Below are 22,305 nucleotides of genomic sequence, written 5' to 3' on the forward strand. Positions count from 1 at the left end.
CTCTACCATTCCCCTATGTGCTAGCTCCCCCATTCCCTTCATCCATTACGGGTATTTTGGCTATAACAGAACATTTAATTAACAGTGGTTTAAAACAGGGATTTATCTTTCTCATAGAAGAAGAACATTCACTAGAAGAATGTGCTAGAATGTACTAGTCCAGTTCTTGGACTAGACTAGTCCAGTTCCAGAACTGGACTAGTAGTTAGTCCAGTGCTAGCGTAGCAATTTAACAGTGTCATTAAGAACCCAGCATCCACGCTTCTTTCGCTTCACCTTCCTAAGCAGATAAAGTGTTGGTGCCTCATGGTTATAAGATGGCTGCTTAGCTCCAAGATCATGCCCGCCTTGGAGACGGTAAGAAGAAAAGGGGAGGAGCTAGCCTTGGTCCCATCCTTGTGGTACAAAAGGTGGGGCAGATGCCCAGGCTTCACATTTAGGGGGAAGGGGGCACGTTTTAGAGAGATAGGGATGGGCGAGATGTACTTTCGTCTCCTGAATCTGGGCCTTGACTCAGGGCTTCATGGGCTGGGAAGAAGGGGCACCTTTCGGAAACGTTCCCGCTCAGAGGTTCTTTCTAAGTATGTACAGAGCGCTAGATATGCCAGTGACCTTGGGCCTAGTAGCCTTGGTTGCAGGGCCTCTGCTTCACACCCTTCAGAGACGCCCACAGCCACGCAAAATGGTCATTTTTATAAGAAAAGTGACCAACAGTTTAGAAAACAGTACATTAGAGATTACAACGTGTAACTCATGATGGGTCATCCCTGGACTGTCCCCAACCTCCTGCTAATCCCACCCCTTGCCTCCTCCCACACCATCACCACCACCAAGCAGCGGCCCCCAAAATACAACAGGCTCTTACCTCATGGCAGCTGATCGGCAATCCATCTTCACCAAAATCTTGGTAAATAACAACCAAACACGCCGCTGGGAGCCCCTGATATTAACAGGCTACTGTCGAAGCATCAGCAGCTCTTCCTAGGGCTCCGGGGCCATGGGTAGTTACCGGCCTGAGCTACCGGAAGACGGCAGCCCTCTGAAGGCAGCCTGCCTCCCTCCCCGCAACCCCACTACCAGTCCTGGTTCCGGTTCCGGTTCCCTCCCGAGGGTGGGTGGGATTTTCCACCACTCCGGACTCGAAGAGGCCAGCTGCACCCGTTCAGCAACGATAACTCTCACAAGTGGCATTTCTGGCTGGGTAAATTGCCCTGCAGCAAAAAGAGCTGGTGCTAATTTAGTGTTCGCGTCTCATCAGCTGAAATGTTTTTATTTTGGGAGGGAATTGGTGAGCCATAATTATTATTGATCTCTGTGACAGCAATCGGAGAAAGCTTTCCTGTGCCCTCAAAAGAGCAGGACCAGAAATAGATTCAGTGTCTTTCTTGGCCAATCAGAGTCTCTTCTTGCTCTAAATTGATTTTTATAGCTGGCTTGCAATTTAAAGAAAACAAATTAAAGTTCTACATAGTGAATTTTTGTATGTCCTAATCCCTCCCCGCCCCCGTCAGTATTTATGGAGCATTCGCTGGGACTCTAGCCATATAGTCTTAGAGTATGTCTTACCTGACTTTCAACAGATGGATGTTAATGGGATATTTATTTACAGAGTAAAATTAAATTGGAGCTGCATCTTAATGCACAATTTACATAATCAGCTTTGTTCTGAACTGATGAGCTGTTTTCAATAGCACTTGGGACCTTTCAGTCACAGCTGCCTCAAAGCTGCAGCCACTGAGAATAGAGATTAAACAATCTCCTAAAGCTAGAAGTCTTGATGAGGATCTATTATCCCATCCTGGAGACCTCATAATTTCTCTAGACACCATCATGGGATCAAAGGTCCATGTTAGCTTCTTGCCATTGTTTGGGATCAAAAGAAAGATGTTCAATTTGCATTTGGAAACCATTACAGCCATGGGTAATCTCCACACTAACCCTCACTTCTAAAAAGTTTACAGCATTTCTATTTTTGTAACGCCCGGCACTCTCAACAACATACATAATTACCAACTTGCCACACAATGTGCTTGGGGAGCCTGAAGGAAATCTTTCTAACAATGAATTTCATTGTAATACCTGTGCACATAAAGCTGGTCTCCATGGAGAGCAGATCAGAGGCAAGACAGGTTCAGAGCCTGGAGGGGTGCAGGGAGTAAGTGTTCAGGCAGAGAGCCAGGTTGGCAAAACTGGTTATGCCTGCCCCAGCCCGGAGGGCTGTGCACTGACCATATAAGTCCTTCTTTCCAACTAATCTGATCTTGACCAACTCTCTGTGAAAAGCATTGATTCTGAGAGAAGTCATAACAATGAACACGTCCTGAAACCTCAAACTCTCCAAGTTTGCTGTGTTTTAATTCTCTCGACAGCCTGAAGAGAGAGCGACTATTGTTCCCCTCCCCTTCGACAGATGAGAAAACTGGGTTGTACAGAAGTTATTAGCCCCCAGATCCCCCGGTGAATTAAATGCAATAACCAGAATGTGAACTTGGTCTCTCTGACTCCAGAACACAACTTACCCACTATGTTCTACGTAGTCTCATGGATCAAACTGCATGGACAATTCTCTTAGTAGACCTGAGGTTCCCACTAATCAGTAAGAAGAGGCTTAAATGAGACTTCCATTCCTCAGGGCTGTGTTTGCTAACCTGGGTTCTTATGTTGGGAAAACACACAAAATCCTGAAAGGGAAGGTTGGTTTAAATTATTTATTTGTTCTTTCATTCCTCTATCCGTTACAAAACAGGCTTGTAAGCTGTAGTTGAAATAGAGAGGTCAAAGCCATACCCCCTGGGGAGCAAGCAGTGTAAGCTTGTGTTGGATTTTGTGATGTCAACTGTTTGTCTAACGAAAGTCCAATTCTGACACAAAGGTTTGTATACATGAAACCCATTCCTAAAATTCACTGAGACCATTAGAGATAACCGAATGTGGTTAGGAGTCTCTAGACTCTTCCATTCATTGGGCATAGGACCCTCAACTCATGGACCTATGTTTCACGAGGGGATAAATGGCTATTGACATCTTGTTCATGCTTTAAAGCCCAATTCAATTTGCCTGCAGGCTTCATACTCGCTGTGGGATGATTCAGGACCCAACAGAGGAGAGCAGGAAGGTGGTCAGTTTCCCTGGCCAGATGATCAGTCCAGGCAGGTGAGGCTAGCATAAATATGATGAAAAACTAGGAATGGTCAAACTCTGCCTTTGCCTTCCTGTGGGGGTGGTCTTTCATGGGTTTAGTCTGCTTGGGCACAAGGTGGTCAACTGAACACAACCCAGTCCTTTGCCCAATAATGCCCCATGTACCAGACCATCTTCGGCTCTTAGTGCTTTACTAATATTGGCCTCATCTGTCCCCTTCCCCCAGGATCCTGCTCTCTGCCCTGTACTAATGGACACTAAATGTGCAAGTGACCTTTCTCAGAGACACTTTATTTTACTTTTCAGTAGGGGCCTGCTAGAGGTCTAGGGCTCAAATTTCAGTTGTGTTTCTAAATGGTGACAATTTCAGGCCCCAGACGGCAAGTTGGAAGAGTCAGGTCTCCTGAAGTGTGGTCAGTGACAGCTCCCCAAAAGTTATGTCCAGGCATAACCCCCAGAAATTGTGGAGGTGACCTTATTTGGATAAAAGGGTCTTTGTGGATATAATTAAGCTAGGATCTCAGAATGAGATCATCCTGGATGACCCAAATGGCCCCCAAATCCAATGTCAAGTGTCCTTACAAGAAGCAGAAGACACAAATGCAGAGGAGAAGCTGTGTAAAGATGGAGGCAGAGGGGCGCCTGGGTGGCTCAGTCGGTTAAGCGGCCGACTTCGGCTCAGGTCATGATCTCGCGGTCCATGAGTTCGAGCCCCACCTCGGGCTCTGTGCTGACAGCTCAGAGCCTGGAGCCTGTTTCAGATTCTGTGTCTCCCTCTCGCTGACCCTCCCCTGTTCATGCTCTGTCTCTCTCTGTCTCAAAAATAAATAAAACGTTAAAAAAAATTAAAAAAAAAAAAAAAAAGATGGAGGCAGAGAATGGAGCAGTGTAGCCAGAAGCCAAGAAAGGCCTAGAGCCACCGGAAGCTGAAAGAAGCCAGGGAGGATTCTTGCCTTGAGCCTTCAGAGTCTAGTCATGACCATGGACAGCTGACTGTCTGTCAGGTGGCAGCCAGGCACTCTCTGTGGCTTGCTTCCCCACCAGCTCCACGTGTCTACCTTGGGAAGAACAGGGAGAGCAAATGCCTACACTCATGAGACCCCAAATTGGGATGGCGGCTCATGAGGAAAACTCAGAGCAATAGCACCTCTAGCACCTGGACGTGCTTAAGAGAGAACATCACAGTTTCCTAAAATATTACAGGAGAGTTTAACGTAACAAAGGCATGCGATGGAATAAAGAAATCATGGAATTAAAATGAGAACAGGAATGATAGACAAATGCGTGACTGCAAGAGCTAAACTTAGTCCGCAGAATGAGTTCTATGGGTAGATGGTGGAGGTCTTGTCACTCAAAACGGTTAAAGCTAAATCAGGTCTGCGGGATACAAACAGAGAAGTAAAATGCATCACCGGGACCATTTTCAAATAATTCAGAAAGAACAAGAAAACTGCTCTGTGAGGAGAAACAGTTCTCTCATCTGAAAATCTGCACTTGGGGGAGAAGCAAAGATGGCGGAACAGCATGGAAGTTTTTTGTGCGTCTCACGTCCGTGAAATGCAGCCAGACCAACACTAAACCATCCTACACACCTAGAAAACCGACTGGAGGGTTAACACGACAATCTGCACAACCTGAACCACAGAATTCAGCAGGTACGTGGTGCAGAGAGAAGTGAACTTGGAGAGCGAGAAGGCGCAGGAAGGGAGGTGCTTTTGTGAAAATCTGCACTTGAACTTTGCGCAAATCAAATTTACCTGGCAATTGCTGGTCCACTTCTTTGTACAAACCCAGATTTTTTAATGTATTCAACTTTCCTAGGACTACCTCATCAAGGTTAGGAAAACATCCTCTACCTGCGGGACAACCAAGTTACCATAACGATGATTTCCGTGGACTCCAAGATCTGACTTCTAGAGACCAAAGGCAGGTGCAAACTGTGAGTGGACCCCATGTTTAGCCCACAGCTCCATCTCCCTCTGTCTCCCTCACTCACACAACAGGGCAGTTTGTTCTGAGGGCAACAATGTCGTTGTTTGGATGACCCATAATGTGGGTTCATAACCAATCTTCTATGGCCACAGTGTGCCATCTGGAGGAGGCAGGATGAGACACCTTCCACCCTCCTAGAACTTGGGCCCAGTCGCCCTTGCAGATAAGGCCTAGCAGGGAATATGCTTCATCTCCCTCACAAATTAGATTTTACCCAGGCTTCACACAAGCTGCTCTAGGGAATGAGCAATACCCATCAGCAAATAAGGGTCGTCTTCTAGCGTGCATGTTCAATCACATGGTAGTGTGCTAAGAGACACATACAAAAACCACAATGACATGTGGGGAATTTCTACCGTAAATTCTCTACCTCTATAGTATGTGGAAAGTTATCAGGATCACACCATTTAATTTTGTCTTTATCTCCAAGGTAAATAAGTTATTTCCATTTGAAGTGTAAAACCTTCCTGTCTTCCCCCAAGAGTCCCCACCCCCACCCCCCGCCGTGGCCTTCCAGCCCTTCCACGATCTAGACCCTGCCTGTCTTGAACCCATGGCCTCTCACCTTCTGCCTCACCCACTCTGGCCTCCAACATCAGTCTGCTCCTACCTCAGGGCCTTTGAACATGCTACTCCCTGCCTGGAAAAGTCTTTCCCCCAACCCCTGACATGGCAGTTCTTTCTCTTCATTCATCTCAGCTATCTCAAAGAGGCCCTCAAAAGTTATTGTTCCCTTCCATCCTCACAAGAAAAAGTCTTTAAAAACTGGAAATCAGCGACTCTTCTGAGATCATTAAGAATTGGGGTCACCCCCAAAACTGGAGAGACAGAAAGGAAGATACAGAGAACAACAACTTACTGGGGCAGAAACTTCCATGAGAACCAGTCCAGTGCTAGGATAGGAAAATTGGAACTGTAATTGAGGAATTACTAGATACTCATGTGGACAACTCGGAGAGGGATCCGGTCATGGAGGACCCTCACATTTTGGGGGATTTTACCTGGAGGAGTTCTGCCAGATTCTCACATTAACGATCAGAGAAAATTCTCCTCATGCTTTCTACAGTGGGAGGGGAAACAGTAGCCATTTTGAAAGACATCAGAGCACCCTATTCTTCTTTTTAACAAGGCCTCGAGAAAAATCATCTCACCAGAGCCTAACCTGCTGGGGGTTTCATCAGAGCCCACCCCACCTTGGGGAAGGGAAATAGCCAAATCCAGCCCCCTGTAGCCATCCGATCCCACCTAAGTGAATGAAATCTAAGGAGCCCCTGTGATGGTCAAAGCCACAGGCTTACCAGAAGACTGAGACTACAGAATGTTCTCCCTCCCCCAACACCTTCCCATCGCATTGTTGAGGGTCCTTTATAACAACAGGGGAATAGGGGTGCCTGGGTGGCTCAGGTGGTTAAGCGCCCAACCTTTGATCTCAGTTCAGGTCATGATCTCACAGTTCATGGGATTGAGCCCCGCATCAGGCTCTGTGCTGATGGCTCAGATTCTGTCTCTCCCTCTTTCTCTGCCCCTCCCCCATGCTCTAAACAAATAAATACACACATACATAAATTTTAAATGATAGGGGAATAGAGCTAGGGAACTGAACATTTCAGAAATCTCACAGAGGCCTCTCCTGACAATCCTGCCTGAAACTACCACACACATCTTCTAGTCCAGCAGCTGATTTCCTATTTCTTCATAGCATTTAGATCATCTTGCTGATAGGATTACTTGTTTACTGTTTGTCTCCCCTACTAGAATATAAACCCCATGTCTGCCCTGAACCTCAGCGACAACCCCCAGTGTCTGTAACAGAATCTGGAACACAGTTTTAGGTGTTTAGAAAACATTTGGTAAATTATGGAATAGCCCTTTGGCTTATGCCTCATTAGCACGCCTTTCTCACCCATGACACATGTTTTAATGAGTTCCTCTTCTGTTTTGGATCTTTTTAAGATATTTTTTTTCATTTCTCTTGAAATTATATATACACATATAAAAATTATGTGCATATGCTATCTATGGGGGCATCGACAATGTGCTATTTTATATATATTAAGGCACGGTAGCTAGCTATACTCTAGCCCCTTATGATGAATGATAACTTCATACAGCTATGCATACACATATCATCAAAGCTGTCCCATATTGAAAGATGTCAGTCACGGTTATTGGGCAGTCTTTATCAGTCATGGAGAAGGCAGAACTTTGGTAACATGGGGTAAGATTTAGGGTTTGAATGAGATTTCAGGTCATGTTTTCCCTCCTGTCATTTTTTCATAGTGCCACCTCCACTTGCTCAGTTTAAGACAGATTTGGGTGTTCTGTTTTGTTTTTCAGTGTATTGTAGCGTTTCAGTTCTTGGATCCTGAAATTTGTTCATGGGGAAGAAAATCTCGCTACTTTGAATGTTAGCAAACCCCTAGAGCCCCGGAAATCAGACAAATGAGTTAGGCTGTGATGATCACGTCTTCCCTTGCTAACACCGTCAGGCTTTGTTGTACGTAGCAGATGGGATACAGACAAGCTCTCTGATTCACCTTCCCACAGAACGCAACACGCGTCAAGTCAAAGCTAACTCTTTCCTACCGAGAGGGCCCGTTATCAAAATCACTGCTGCGACTTCTCTGTCTTCTTTCTTACTCAAATATTCGGAAGCATCACTCCTCCCTCCCTGACCATTGTTCCACCAAGGATGATCAGTGAAGCAAACAGACCATTGCGACCTAACCATGCTGTCCTAATGGTTGCCAAAGGAGGGTAGCTCTGTCTTGGCAACCTCTAAACACAGAGTCTCGGGTGAACATCTCTGCCCCTGTTGGGCTCCCACAAATCTGAGCTCTAAAGGGAGCACGTCCCCCACCCCCCAAACTCAAGTGTGCGTGTGTGCGTTTGTAAGATCAAGATGGGAGATTTTTACCAACTTCCGCTCACTACAAACGATAGCATCGCTCTCCAATCTTGATTTGGTAGCAGTCTCTTTACGTCTATCTCATCTTGGAAATGGTTATTTTCTACCAGGCGATAGCCTACAAACTCTAACAACTAAAATAACACTCAATCCTCGGGGCTGCGAAGGTGGTGATACAAACCACAGGCCATGTCAGTGTCGGAAGGTTTCGTTTCTAATGCAGCGAGTCTCATTTTTCTGTCTCCCTGCTTGGAATGCCATGTTTCTTCTCATCTGCTGCTGTTAAAAACAGTATGACTGCTGGGAGAGAAGTGTTCCACTATATGTTTCCAATGATGTTGACTTCAGTCTCCTGATATTTTTGGACCTCATGATCCTGTGCCGGTGGACAGTTTAAATCAGACCCCATTAGCAAAGGGCATGAAAACATTGGGTTTAGAGCTAAACTGCCAGCCGAGGGGTATCACGGCTGTCCTCCACACGATCCCTTGTGTTTCTTATCTACTGAGCACCTACTGTGTGCCAGGCCCTGTACCGGGCAGTAGGAATTTCTCGATGATTAACCTTGTTCTCAAGGAACCGTAAGATTGGAAGGAGGGACAGACACAAAATCAAACTATGTCTTGGTAATATGGTGAGTTGACCTGGTAGGAGAATAGCCCATGGGTTAGGAACAGGGAAGACACAAAAGAGGGACCCTTGGCCTAGGCGTAAAGGTTGGGAACACTTCCTGAAGCAAATGATTCTTGAATTGAGTCTTGGACGATGAATAAGAATTACAAGATACAATAGGGGTCAAAACACGTTCCAGATGCAGAGACCTGCGTGAGCAAAGAATGACCTCTAGAAGGCTGAAGACAGCTCCATACTGCTCCCTCACAGGGCCGGGAGTCACAGGAGGGGGAGCCAGTGAGAGGAGAGAAGTCTGAGCAGCTTGGATTTCATTCCCTAAGCCTCTTCCCACGGTGGCACGCATAGTAAATCATACCTGAGTGGAATATGGGAGGAAATAAATGAGGCTGTTCCCAACTGGGCCACCCTTTGAGCTAAAGGGATCACTATTTCTGCACACCCATAATCCAGTCCAGCATTTGTGGTGTGGAAGGTCCACAGAAAGAAATCAGGAGCCATTCAAAGCTTTGAAGGAGAGTGATAACAGAGTCCACGTAGTGTTTTAAATGGCGCACTCTGGGGGCACCTGGGTGGCTCCGTCGGTTAAGCATCCGACTTCGGCTCAGGTCGTGATCTCGCGGTTTGTGAGTTCGAGCCCCACGTCGGGCTCTGTGCTGACAGCTCAGGGCCTGGAGCCTGCTTCGGATTCTGTGTCTCTCCGTCTCTCGGCCCCTCCCCTGCTCATGCTCTGTGTCTGTCTCTCAATAATAAAAATAAACGTTAAAAAAAAAATTTTAATGGCTCACTATGACTGCAGGGTGGAAAACGGACTTATCTAGGATTAGACCACAATAGATCAGGCAAAAGCCGATAAGGGAAGTGGGTCGATGGTTGTACAGATAAAGAGAAAGAGACAAGTTCAGGAAATTCTGAGGAGGTAAAACTGGCCAAATTTGGTGATTTATTACATGTAGGAAGAGAGAGAGAGCTTGGACTCAGCATGGCTCTCTGGTTTCTAGCCTAGGTGTTGAATGAATGTATAAATACATAAATCTATTTTGTCTAAAAGATTAAGATCTTTCCCCATTAATCTCACCACACATATAGAGCTAGCGTGTTTGTGTTTTTAAGATTTTTCTACTGCAGACACACCCTCACTAAGGGTTCTTGGCATATCCCCTCTTCTTTTCCCCAGCTCTGACTAGCCCAGCCAACACCCTTAAAGAGATACAATTTAAAGATGTTAAGAATAAGTCTGGTTTTCTGTGACAGCCTGACATTAAGTTCTCCATAGCTTGGGGCCAGTTGCCATCTGCAGGATCTAAGCACACTGTGGGGGTCCTTCCTCAGCTTGAGCAAGTCTCTTGCTTCTATTCTTACCCAGATCTCAGGTGTCAAGGTAACAACGTGGGTCTCTATTCTTTCCAATGACCTTGAGGCTAATGAAGCTAACCCGTGAGCAATCTTGGGGCATCCGGCATCACAGCTCTCGGGAGCACCTTTCTGAATAGTTCTAAATCAATGTGGCTTTAGACCCACCAAATGGTAGCATTAACATTTCCTGGAAGATGCAAAAAAGGTTCAGGAAACCACATTCGTCCACCTTCTCTGCGTGCATCAGGTGCGTTTCGGGTCCTCGGCAGGCCGGGCTTCGAATAACACTAGCCAATTCTGGATGCCCCAAGAACTGCACAGAATTCTCCTCCTGTGAAACGAACTTAGGTTTCTTACATAACATATGGATCTAGTTTGAATCACACAGACAATGGGGGAAGTTTTATTATGAACTGGGTATTAGGTGATATTTAAGAATCGGGTTAGTTTGGCTATAGATATGACAATCATAGGGTGGTTAGGTTCTCCTTAAAATGAATCAAAATGTCTATCAGTGATACATCCTGAAGTATTGATGTGACGTCGGGGATTTGCTTTTAAAGATTAGCAAAAGAAAGAAAGTGGGGGAGAATAACTGAAGACTGGCCACGATTGATCTAGGGAAGCTGCATAACGAAGGTGTGGGGCTCATTCTATGTGTACGTGAGTGACAAATCTCCATCATAAAGCTCCGTTCTACTGCGCCGTACCTTGACCACCTGTTAGATCGGAGTTCTCGGCAATCATTTTAAACCAATCTTCGCTTGTTTTAGCAATAAAGTGGGGCGGGGAAAAAAGGCAGGTTTTGTCCAAATCATTGACCCTGTTGCGGTCATATAATAATCATAGCTGCCATTAGTTAGTGGTTATTACATTCCAGATGCGGAGTTAATCATTTTTCATGCATTAATGTATTCAATCCTCACCAAAAAATCTGCATCTAAGAGCATAACGAGAAGCTCAGGTGCTGACTTTAGTCTTCCAGTACCACAAATAATAATAATTATTATAATAATAATATAATATATATAATGTATATAATACAATATATATTATATATATAATAATTATTATTATTATTATTCTAGCTACACAAACTACAAAACTCTCACAAAACGTTGAAGCAGTTTTCTGTGAATTGTTCTAATTTCTACCCATTTTCTTAAAGATACGCATAAAAGTGATTATTCTGATAAAAGTGGATACAACTTCTGGAGTGTTGACAACAGACTAGTCTCACTGCTAAGCACTTTCTGTATATTTTCTCACCTAATCCCCACGACAACCTATAAAGTAGTAGGATAGATTCAGTGGATCGATGGTCCTACTCAGTGGCTTCCCTATGTCCATGAAGAGGTGAAGTGCCCTTCACACCCCCTGAATCTGGACTGGCCTCACAATTTGCTTTCGCCCACGGGGTGTGGTCAGTAGAAATAAGGACAGACCAGTGCCGGCCTAGATTCCAAAAGACCTTGCATGCTGTTCTTTCTCTCTCTCGGACCCTTGCCTCTGCCACGAGACGAAGCTTGGGACAACTCGCCGGAGGACGAGACGCCATGTCAAGGAGAGCTAGCCGTCGGCCACCCGCCGGAAGCAGAGTCACCTGACAACCTGCCAGCTGACCACAGATGGGGCGGGCCCAGCCATGACCAGAACTGCCCCGCTGAATCCAGCCCAACTAAACAAGTGGTTCAGAGGCCACTAAGTTTTGGAATGGGTTTATGATGCAACAACAGCTAACTGAGATCAGCAGGTGCCATTTGCTTTCACCAGAAGAGGAAACCATGGCACAGAGAGGTTAAGTGGCTTGCCCAAAGTCTCAGAGTAAGCGGCGGAGCTTAGCTATGTACCCAGAAGGCTGGCTCTGAATTCTACACCGCGGGTGCAGAGCGGTTCAGAGTAGGTGATCTTCACCAAAGACAAGGCAAGGTGGGAAGTTACCGGGCTCTTCACCCAACAGCCTGATCGTGACCACGGAAGATCCATCACCAACCGCATGGCACCACAGGTGTCCCCACCCTTCCTCACTGGCCCGAGTACATCTTCCCTGGAGCTCTGCCGGCCCTTCCCAGGAGGAGGGATCTCTCCTCTCCGGATGTAATCTCCAAGAGACAAGGAGGCCATTTGGTTAAATTATGTTGAATTCTGAATGAGCCCACTGGGGACCCTGAGAAACAGTGATGTGTAATTGAATTGAAAAGGCCAGAAGAATATAAAGTAGCATCCACACTCAAGTCAGAGACCCAGGGTAAAGTTTTATTTGATCCTCAGGACCACGGAAAGCTAGAGATGAATTTTAAATAAGGAAATAGTGGGATAGCATACACACATTTAAGAAAATCAGTCTGGCTGCAACACGGAAAAAGGGCTGAAAGTAACCTTGAAGGTCTGGAAATCAATGCAGAGTCACCCAGAAGATGATGGTGGCCAGGACTAAGGTCACACTCATGGGAACAGAAAAAGGTAGGAAGATCCAAGGGCTGTTTAGGAGACAGGATCAGTAGGACCTGGTGATGGATTGAATGAGTGAAGGAAATGAGGGAAAAGGTCAGGACAACCCAATCACAGGGCCACAAAAAGTAACTGACAACCAAGCAATGCTACTCTGTTCCACACAGTGTTCCCAAATGACGACTGACCAGTTTCTGAAAAAGATTTGGACTTAGTCTTGCCGAGGCACGAGGATTTCTGATAGCTCTGAGTCACCCGATCCGCAAAGAACAAAAGCAGGCTTCTAGAGAGAAAATGTCAAAAAATTAAACAGCCACTTGTCTTGACAGCATTAAAAATAATCTGTCACCTGTTCCTAACTTTGTTCTTGGTTACAAAGGCCATTGTGTGAGTGAACAAAGAAGGCACAGAATTTGGAAAGAACTATTTACCCAGAGAAACTGATAAGAGCTCAGGCTGCAGAAGACTCGCGTGTGAATGAGGAAGGGGGCGGGCTGCTCCAAACACAAACATGCCGTGCCCTACCAACAACTCGGGGGCTCGAAATCCCATTCACCGGAAAGAACGTGGTTTCCAGCAGCTCCTGTTGGTATATCCAGAATATTCCGAAAATGACTTGGCCTTTCAGTGAGAGCCATTTTCCATCTGATGAATCAAAAGTTCAACTCCAAGGACAATGAGCTGATGGTTATTGAGGGCGTAGGGTCTCCACCTTCCTCCATCAGACACCTTGACCTCGTGCCAGCCACTTCCCAGGCTGCCCAGCGTCACACAGGACCACGGCAAGCATTCGCCACATGAAGACCGAGGTCGCCCCGTTTCGCGAAAAGCCCTTAGCCAAGGGAAGAGTTCAAGAACAGAATCTGAGCGTACCAAAGCCAACAAGATTTTCTTCCGAGTTGTTTTGATTCTGGTCCCTCTTGTTGACACTCTCTGGTAAGCTCACAACCACTGTCCTCGCCTAGGTGATTTTCCGACTGGAATCCCTTCCCTGAATTAATTCTGGGCAACTACAGTTTCCATGAACTAGCCAGTTGTTTTAGGCTGTGGATGCTCTTCTCTATTCGACCTGATGTCTCACTGTTGGGCACTACACAGGGCTATGGGCAGGATTCAGCCACTTCAGCAGGTGGGTTCAGTTGACCCCAGCAACCAAGAGTGCCAGTTAGCTAGGCCAAGGGCCAAATGGGAGAGGGAGGATGCTCGGCTCTCCAAAGGCAAACCTCAGAGGCTTGCAGCCACAATCCTCCCTGCAAAGAGAAAACAGCCTCATACATTAGTGAGGGACTTGAGGCCAACAGAGAGCTGAAAAAGCAGCAGAGATGTTTCAAGGAAGTGCTCCTTGAAGAATGAAATTCACACTGTTCTATAAGAAATTAGCTCCCACGGAATGTGAGCTTATCTGTGACAGATTGCACTATGCAAGGAAACACTGTTTGGAAGTAAATCTTCCCCACTCCATAAAAATGACATTTTATGGTTTGTCTTGCTAATTTTTCACCCATTTAGATTCTGCTTGACAGAGAAAGTTGACACTGCTAAGTAGTATTAAGTCCTCTGAGCTCCCTCAGCTTGCAAGGAAGCCCCCAGCTGCTGTTGTGTAGATGAATCCAAGCTAATATTTGTAACACAAACGTGGGGAGAGTCTGCCTTTTGTCTTCCAGTTTGTCTTCCAGAATCGCAGAAATCAATTTGGTTTCATCAAATAAATGAAGGAAAAAAAAACAAAAAACAAAAACCCTACACCCTGGGGTTATGACATTGCCCTAAACAAAGTATGGCATATCACGATGCCTTGCGTGATGCGTTCACCAAATGGAGAGAAAAACTGCAAACGGCCAGAGGCCCATTAGCAACAACTTCCTGTTAGATTTTGGCGGCAACCTGGGAATGAATCACTGAGCCTCTGCGTGCACCAGGCCCAGAATAGATAGATGTGTCGTCACTGAATGGTAAGAGAAAATACTCCTATCGTTGTTCTCCCTCATCTGGAATCTCTGATGCTATTTTGGTTAAGACTCGACAACTTCCCAAATCTGAACTATAAGCACGGAAGCCATTTTGAAACGTAATTTTTGGAGCCCGGGTTTACTCGACAATGTGATTTAACAGGAGTCTGAGATCTGCAGTCATTAGGTCTGTACGGAAGTCCCAGTTTGGCCCTTCGTAGCCGGCTAGCCTCTGGAAAATCCTTGGCACTCCAGTTTCTATAGCTGTAGAAGAAACCATAATGGCTGCCTCATAGGTACTGAGAATCACAGGGATGAAAAGTGATTGGCAACTGCCTTTCCCTCACCTTCTGGACCTTACGCAAGGCTCAGAAATCTAGCTAGCATGAACGATGGACTAGGTGTGGGAATATTCCAGTCTCAAACTCTTATCTGTCCTAACAGTTTCCCATGAGCAAAATGGGTAAATTCCTTCTTTCCCTCACACCTGCCTCCTCACAGAGACCCATTACTAGCGAACGGAGATGATACTGAGAATCAGTCAGCTTACCTCAAGGACCCCTGTGATTCCTCAACTTTGTTGCAGACTGGAATCACTCCCACTGTCCAGTCATACCCAATACCACACAGCAGAGTTTGGGAACCTTGGCCCCATTCCCTCTATGGTCACCCGAGGGTTCCTTTCAACCTCTTGGCTCTACACTATGTCCAACTTTGAAATGGGAAGTCAAAGCCCAGGACACTAAATTTTGAGCCTCTGTAGCTCCCTCCCATAAGCCTAGTAGCCACCTGCCCACCACTTATATCCAACTAGGAGGTGTGAACTATGAGTAAGTAGCTGGCACCCAGGGATAGGGAGGTAAGCCTAGAGGTGGGGAAGGCACAGAGCACCCCTTCCCAAACTGGGAGAACAGCAGGGTAACATAAAAAGCGATTTCAAGATCGAGTAAAATTGAGCTATTCTGGGTTCACCAAAGTTAAGCAGATTTCTTCATTGCAGGACTTCTCAGATCCTTTAAGTTGGAGTGTGATTATGAATCTGCTGGAGAGGATCGTGGCAGCATTTCTCCCCATGGAAGCCCTCATTGTCTCAGAGCGTGACAAGGACTAGTGTCTCAGAGAATATATTTTGAGAAACTTAGAGCAATGTTGGGGGTAGGGGGTGCGTGGCAGTACCTGGAGACAGACTTGGTTGTCACAACTAGAGATTGGGTAACTGTCACTGGCACCTGGAGGACAAAGGCCAGGGATGCTGAAACCCCGCCCCCCACAACATGCAGGAGAGCCCCCCACGACTTACCAGCCCCAAATGTCAATAGCAGTGCAGTTGAACAGCCCTCGCCTTGAGTGCCCTCTTCTCCCACAGGCCATCCTCCATTGCCAGAACTTCAGAAATTGAAGGTGACGAGAGAAAAAGACAGACGGGAGAAAGAGGACAGGAGTAGGAGAAAAAAAGAAGGAAAAGGGGAGGGGGAGTGAAAAACAGACAATAAGGAAAGACGAGACTTGGGGGGGGGGGGTTCAAAAGAAGACAGATTCATGACTGCCAAAACGTGGAGGCAACCAAGATGTCCAAGGTGAATGAATAAACGGTGGTCCCTCCAGACAACGGGATATTCCTCAGCCCAGAAAGGAAATGAGCTACCAAGGCACGAAAAGGTATAGGGGAAACTTACACGCACTTTGCTAAACAAAAGAAGACACCCTGAAAAGGCTACGTGTTGTGGGTTTCCAATCTATGACATCTGGAAAGGGTAAAACTGTGGAGACAGTAAAAAGATCAGTGGTTGCCTGCAGTGCGGAGGGAGGGGTGAATGCGCAGAGAGGATTGGGGGGGGGGGGGTGGGCAGTGAAAATACTCTGGTACTATAATGATGGATACATGTCATTACCCATTTGTCCAAACGTACAGAATATACAACCCTGAGCGAGAACCACAATCTAAACCAGGAACTTCGGGCAATAACGATGTGCTAATGCGCGTTCATGAGCTGGAAGGAGGCACCTCCCTGGAGGAGGATGTTGATAAGCAGGGGAGGGGGCTGGGCGTGCATGGGGTGGGGGGGGGGGCAGGGGTATACAGGAACTCTCTGTACCTTCCGTTCACTTCTGCTGTGAACCCAAAACCGCCGGAAAAAGAAAGAAAAAGAAGCCAGAGCGGCACGCTGATGTTAACCGGCCGGCCTCCCCATGCTTTTATTGCTTCTCTGAGTTGAGGAAGAGGATAGCGCTGCTCTTCCGCGAGGGCCACCTGGTGGGGGGAGGCGGGGATGACGAATGGAAGGCAGGAGACGTTGTCTGGCTGGGTGTCACGTGCCCAGGGCTCCTGGGGGGGGCCTCAGACCCTGCTGGGCTTCTTGGGGTCCTTGCTCTTGGCCGGCATGAAGGCGTAGAGCTCCTCGATGAGCATCTCCATCCGGGCGGTGACCTCGGTCACCGTGTCGATGACCAGCTTCTGCTGCAGCTTCAGCGTTTTGTTCTCCCACAGGGCCTTGTTCTCCTCCTGGAAGACGCGGTGCTCCTCGCGCAGCGCGTGCAGGGCCCTGTTCTCCTCCCGCAGCAGCCGGTTCTCCTCGCGGAGGACCTGCAGGTTCTGGTTCTCCTCCCGCAGGGCCTGCAGCGCCTGGTGCATCTCCCTCAGCAGCTCCAGGGACTGGCTCCCGTCAGCCAGGCCGGGGCCGGCCTTGCTCTCCTCGTCCCCGGAAGACCCGGACAGGTTGCTGACCATCTGGCGCAGGACGCGGAGGGTCTTGGAGTCGTCCTGGGGGGGCGAGGGCCCCTTGGACTCCTCGAAAGCGGAGGAGAGGCCTGTGCCCTGGTCCGGCAGCAGCCCGGGGCCGTGGAGCTCCTCGTGGGCCGAGGGGACCGCCGTGCTTTCCTCCCCGGGGCCCGCCTTCTCCTCCGCCGGGCCCCAGTAGGCCTTCCTCTGCTCCAGCCGCTGTCGCAGGGCCCTGTTCTCCTCCCTGAGGAGCTGCAGGCCGCTGTCCTCCTGGAGGCGGTGCATCTGCAAGGCCGCGTCCTTCGCCACCTCCAGGGCCCCGCTGTCCTTGTGCAGCAGCGGCGAGGCGGCCCTGCTCTCCTCCCGGCCCAGCGTGGCCTTGCGCTCCTCCCAGAAGACCTGCAGGATCCTGTTCTCCTTGCGGAGGGTCCTGTTCTCCTCGCGCAGCGCCTTGTTCTCCTCGCGCAGCGCCTTGTTCTCCTCCTGCAGCAGGTACTCCTTGGCGAGCCGCTTGTGGTGCAGCTTGTGGTGGAAAGAGGACGACGGAGAGAAGTACAGTTCTCTGTACAGGCGGCAGTTTTCGTTCACCCAGCGCCCGTCCTGGAAGACGAACATCTCGTCGCTGAGCTGCACTCGCGGAGGGTTGTAATCCAGCTCGAGGTCCGCCTGCGAGGTGGGGCGCTCCATGGGGTCCAAGGGCACGGAGGAGAAGCGATTCAGCGGGTAGGAGTGCTGGCTGGTCACTCTGCGGCTCAGCCTGGGCAGGGCGGCCTGCCTGGCGCAGCGCGGGCTGGGGTACAGGTTGTGGAGCCTCAGGAAAGGCTCGGCTGTGCCCCTCTGCGGGAGAGAGCGGGGAAGCCGAGAGTTAGTGAAGGAGCCGACGAGCCCGAGGCTGCTGGCCAGGTAAGAGGCCGGCTTACCCCCACGAGACACTCCGTCTGATAGTCCGGCCGGGCCACGGCGGACACGTTTGCATTTGGCTTCGCGGAGGCCTCGCAAGGAAATACAGCCGACCCCCTACTTGCAGCCGTTCTGGTCTGGAAAGTGACCGCGAACGCTGGATTCACGAGGGCCAGACCATCGCCCCGGGTAGAAACGCAGGGTTCGGTTCCTGCCCGCCTCTAGTCACAGTTTTGTCAACCAACCGAGACATAACCTTGTATTTATGTGTATTACTGTTGAAAGACATCTTCTCTAGTATATGCACTATTGACTCGTTAACATTGAACTTTCAGCCAACAGCGCTGTCACTCATGCCAGAGCAAAGCTTATCTAACCCATGTTCTCTCTGTCAGGCACATCACGCCTTCTTTCATTAAGGGGCACTGGACAGCCCTTGGGCAATGTGCTACGGGGCCATTTGAACTGTGCAATCATCCTCCACCCCCCAAAAGAGCACGAAAATGTCAAGAATGTGGCCCTAAATAAACTGTGAAAAGGACACTATTTTACAGTGTGAGAGCTGAAACAAGAAGTCTCCTTGGGGGCACCTGGGTGGCTCAGTCGGTTGAGCCTCCGACTTCGGCTCAGGTCATGATCTCACGGTCTGTGAGTTCCAGCCCCGCGTCAGGCTCTGTGCCCACGGCTCAGAGCCTGGAGCCTGTTTGGGATTCTGTGTCTCCCTCTCTCCCTGACCCTACCCCATTCGGGCTCTGTCTCTGTCTCAAAAAAATAAATAAACGTTAAAAAAAAAACTTAAAAAGAAAAAAAAAGAAGGTTCCTTAGCTAGAATGTGTGTATCAGGTGACTTTAATTTTTTGTCATTCTGTGCATGTCTGTAAATGACCACCAAAGCGCCACAGGTATTGATTTGCTGGTTACAAACTTCAGCGAGTGGGCACATACACAAATAGAGAATCCATGAATAATGACCGTCACACGTATGTTGTGTAGGTGGAAGGGCATTCACTTGAAGTGCGCCTGATATTTGGGTCCCCAGCCCCACGATTTGATCAGTGACAAGGATATGGCAAGTTCAGTTTCAGTTTCCACATTTTCAAGTTGGGGTAACTACATCTACTGCCTTTCCTCAGAGAGGTATTTTTAGGATTAAAAGAGAGAACGTGTGAAACCATTAACCGTGGGCTCTGGCACACTTCTGTCCCCTTAGTGGAGGAACACACGCTCTTCTCAGTCGCCCCCAGCTGCAGGTATGTCCCCACAATTGGCGTGGGCAAAGGGGCACCATGAATCACCCCGACAGACGCCCAAATCGTTACGTCCAAAACAGTGGTGCGGTCCACCAGCCGAGCCTTCTCCCTTGTCCCACCGAGGCTCGCCCTCCACTCTTAGCCACCCTGAGTCTATCCTTCCAGCCCTTTAACATCCGCTGACACAGTGTTAGGCTCAAAGCAGAGCCCAGATGGTAATTTTGGAAGAGAGGGGCACCATCACAGACCCATCACTGAGCAGTGAGAGTTCAATATGTGGTAACGAAGACAGCAAGGGACACCAAGGAATTCCCAAGGAGCGATTCATGCTGGTGGCCCACACACCTCAAGACCATCATGTCACAAAGGGGATCAGAGCCACAGAGCTTAAGTCCGATAATTGCACTTGCCAGTGTAGAATAATCGTCGGAGTGTGTCTTAAATGCAGATTTCTGAGCTCCCTACTTGTAAGACTGATGCACTCAGTATGGGATATGGTCCAGGAAGCTCCATGTCTAACCAGCTCCCTCGAGGGATGCCAGCTGTGGGCACTCGGGACAGCTCGGAGCCAGGTAGGACGTGTCATTTGCCCAGGTGGGGGTTACACCAGGGTTAAAGGCCAACGTGCTAAGATTGGGGATCACAAGCATTCTCATCCTGGTTCTGTCACTGATGGGCGCTGTGAAATTGGAGATCACTTGCACCCTCTCTGAGATCCAGATTTTTTACTAGTAAAAAGGACTCAGACTCCCTGACCCCCTAGGCACCTTCCAACATATAAAGTCAGTTAAATGTGCCTGTAAAGTGGAAATAAAAGCACATGCCCTGTTTGGGTCACCACCCCGCTGTGAGATAACAATTGCAGACGTGTTTTTGAATGAGATAACAATTGCAGACGTGTTGAAACTGCTGAGCACCACAGAAATGTAAGGTGTTATCGACAAGAGTAGGTTTTGCTAATGACAGAATTCTGAGGTGTATTCAAAAAGTGGTGAACAGGTGGAATGTGTCCTGGAGAAGAGGTAACAATTGCAGCAATGAATTAAAAAAAAAAAAAAAATCACGATAGCTACTTCTAAAGACACCCAAAGCATTTCACCTTAGTACATTGCAATGCTCTCCAAATATCAAGTCCTCATTTCTCAGGCTATTTTCACAATTTTACAGATAGAGAAGATAGAAAACAAGTCAGGTTATCTGCATTATGTCTTCGGGCGTAGAGAGAAATATAATTTGCACGGTGTATAATGTTGGCTGGAATTCTTCAAGACCCAGAGAGCTAGATAAATAGAAGGCACAGTTCTATGCCATTAACTTTGCAATAAGCACATGTCATTAACTTTGTAAGGATGTGCTTAATCTTCTAGACAGTGAGGGTGCAGGGACATTCTGCAATCAGAACCTTATTTACTTTAAATAAATCCAGCCTCCGTGGTTTTCGTATTTCCCAACTGGGAAAGCACAGTCGCTCTTGTGGCCGAAGCTGAGACCAGAATGAACTTCACCGTGGGCAGTACGGCCCGTTTCCTTGTCAGTTTAAGGTCCCTTGACCCTAGATTTCTGGGACGATTGGCCACAGTCACTAAGGAATGGATCTTGAGAGGTCCTCTCCAGCCAACGGGGGCCTCCATCACAGCAGGATCCTGTTCTAGGACACATTATTATGGGAATTGTGGTTGTAGTCAACAGTGTATATCCCAGTCTTGAGAAGAAAACAAACACTGAGCTCCAGTTTTGTGTTAGGCCCTGAGCTGAGCATTCTACCCACCGAATTAACTTCACCCTCGCAACACTGACTTAATAAAGTGTTGTCGTAATTGCCACTTTACAGATGGAGGAGTAAACTCAAGACTCTAAGTTAAATGAACGGGGCCGGTTTACCCACGAGGTCACAAATCCAGTCCTGGCTGCCCGAACGTGTATGGGTGAAACACACACACATAGGAAATCGCCAAGGATTTATCAAAGCACTGGCAGTAGTTACGGGGGTGAAGATCGTTTTTTTGTTAACTTCTTTTTTTTTTAATTTTTTTACCGTTTTTGTTTATTTTTTGAGAGAGAGAGAGAGACAGAACGCGAGCGGGGGAGGGGCAGAGAGAGAGGGAGGGAGTCACAGAATCCAAAGCAGGCTCCAGGCTCTGAGCTGTCAGCACAGAGCCCGACGCGGGGCTCAAACCCACAGACCGTGAGATCATGACCGGAGCCGAAGTCGGTCGTTCAACCGACGGAGCCAGCCAGGCGCCCCTGTTAACTTCTTATTATGGAAAATTTCAAACATATACAAAAAGAGAAGAGCCCGATAAATGTCCACATACCCCTCCCCCAGCCTCACAAGGCCAGGCCACACTTGTTTCATCTGTACGTCCACCCAACTTCACAACCACCCCCACCCCGCCACTGGGTTATTTTAAAGCAAAGTGTAGACATCCTGTTATTTTACCTATAAATACGTGAATGTGAGTCTTTTTAACAAACCATCAATACCATTATTATCCCTTTAAAATTTAATACTGGGGGCGCCTGGGTGGCCCAGTTGGTTAAGCGTCTGACTCCTGATTTCAGCTTCATGATCTCTCAGTTCATGAGGTCGAGCCCCACATTGGGCTCTGCACCAACAGTGAGGAGGCTTCTTGGGATTCTCTCTCTCTCTCTTTCTCTCTCTGTCCCTCCTCTGCTTGTGCTGTCTCTCGCTCTCTCTCAAAAATAAATAGATGTTTCAAATACAATACATTTAACACTAATCACTTAATATCAGCAAATACTGAGTCAGGGTTCAGATGCCCCCAGTTCTCTTTATTTTCTGATCGGTTTCAATCAGAGATACGCGTCTTCATCCAACCGAACGCCCGAAAAGGAATCACTAGCCCTTTATCCTGTTTATCACTGTTCAGAGTATCCATGATGGTTGTTAAATCATCATATCCAGCCTTTATTCTGCCTGGGCTCCCCCAGGAACTTCTGACTGCTCCCTCAGCAGAAATGCACTAAATAAAACCTTAATGTGTAGGT

The 22,305-nt window shown here is 47.8% G+C and overlaps 1 protein-coding gene across 9 annotated transcripts in view; it reads right to left on the bottom strand.

Annotated features, from left to right (window-relative positions):
• Nucleotides 1-1,072: 1,072 nt before the first annotated feature.
• CBY2 (chibby family member 2) overlaps nucleotides 1,073-22,305 on the bottom strand; it is a 29,012-nt gene continuing 7,779 nt past the window's right edge. For 7 of the 9 annotated variants that reach the window (XM_047877479.1, XM_047874403.1, XM_047876640.1 and 4 more), the window contains one exon: nucleotides 16,594-17,983. In XM_047877479.1, the coding sequence (XP_047733435.1) occupies nucleotides 16,766-17,983 (1,218 nt within the window). In that variant the 3' untranslated portion in view covers nucleotides 16,594-16,765. Of the gene's footprint in view, nucleotides 1,464-2,079; nucleotides 2,139-2,519; nucleotides 2,682-16,593; nucleotides 17,984-22,305 lie in introns of those variants that run through there. The other 2 variants (XR_007156407.1, XR_007156338.1) reach the window with 2 other exon arrangements.

Source organism: Prionailurus viverrinus, chromosome A1 (assembly GCF_022837055.1).
Source record: "Prionailurus viverrinus isolate Anna chromosome A1, UM_Priviv_1.0, whole genome shotgun sequence".
Lineage (NCBI taxonomy): Eukaryota > Metazoa > Chordata > Mammalia > Carnivora > Felidae > Prionailurus > Prionailurus viverrinus.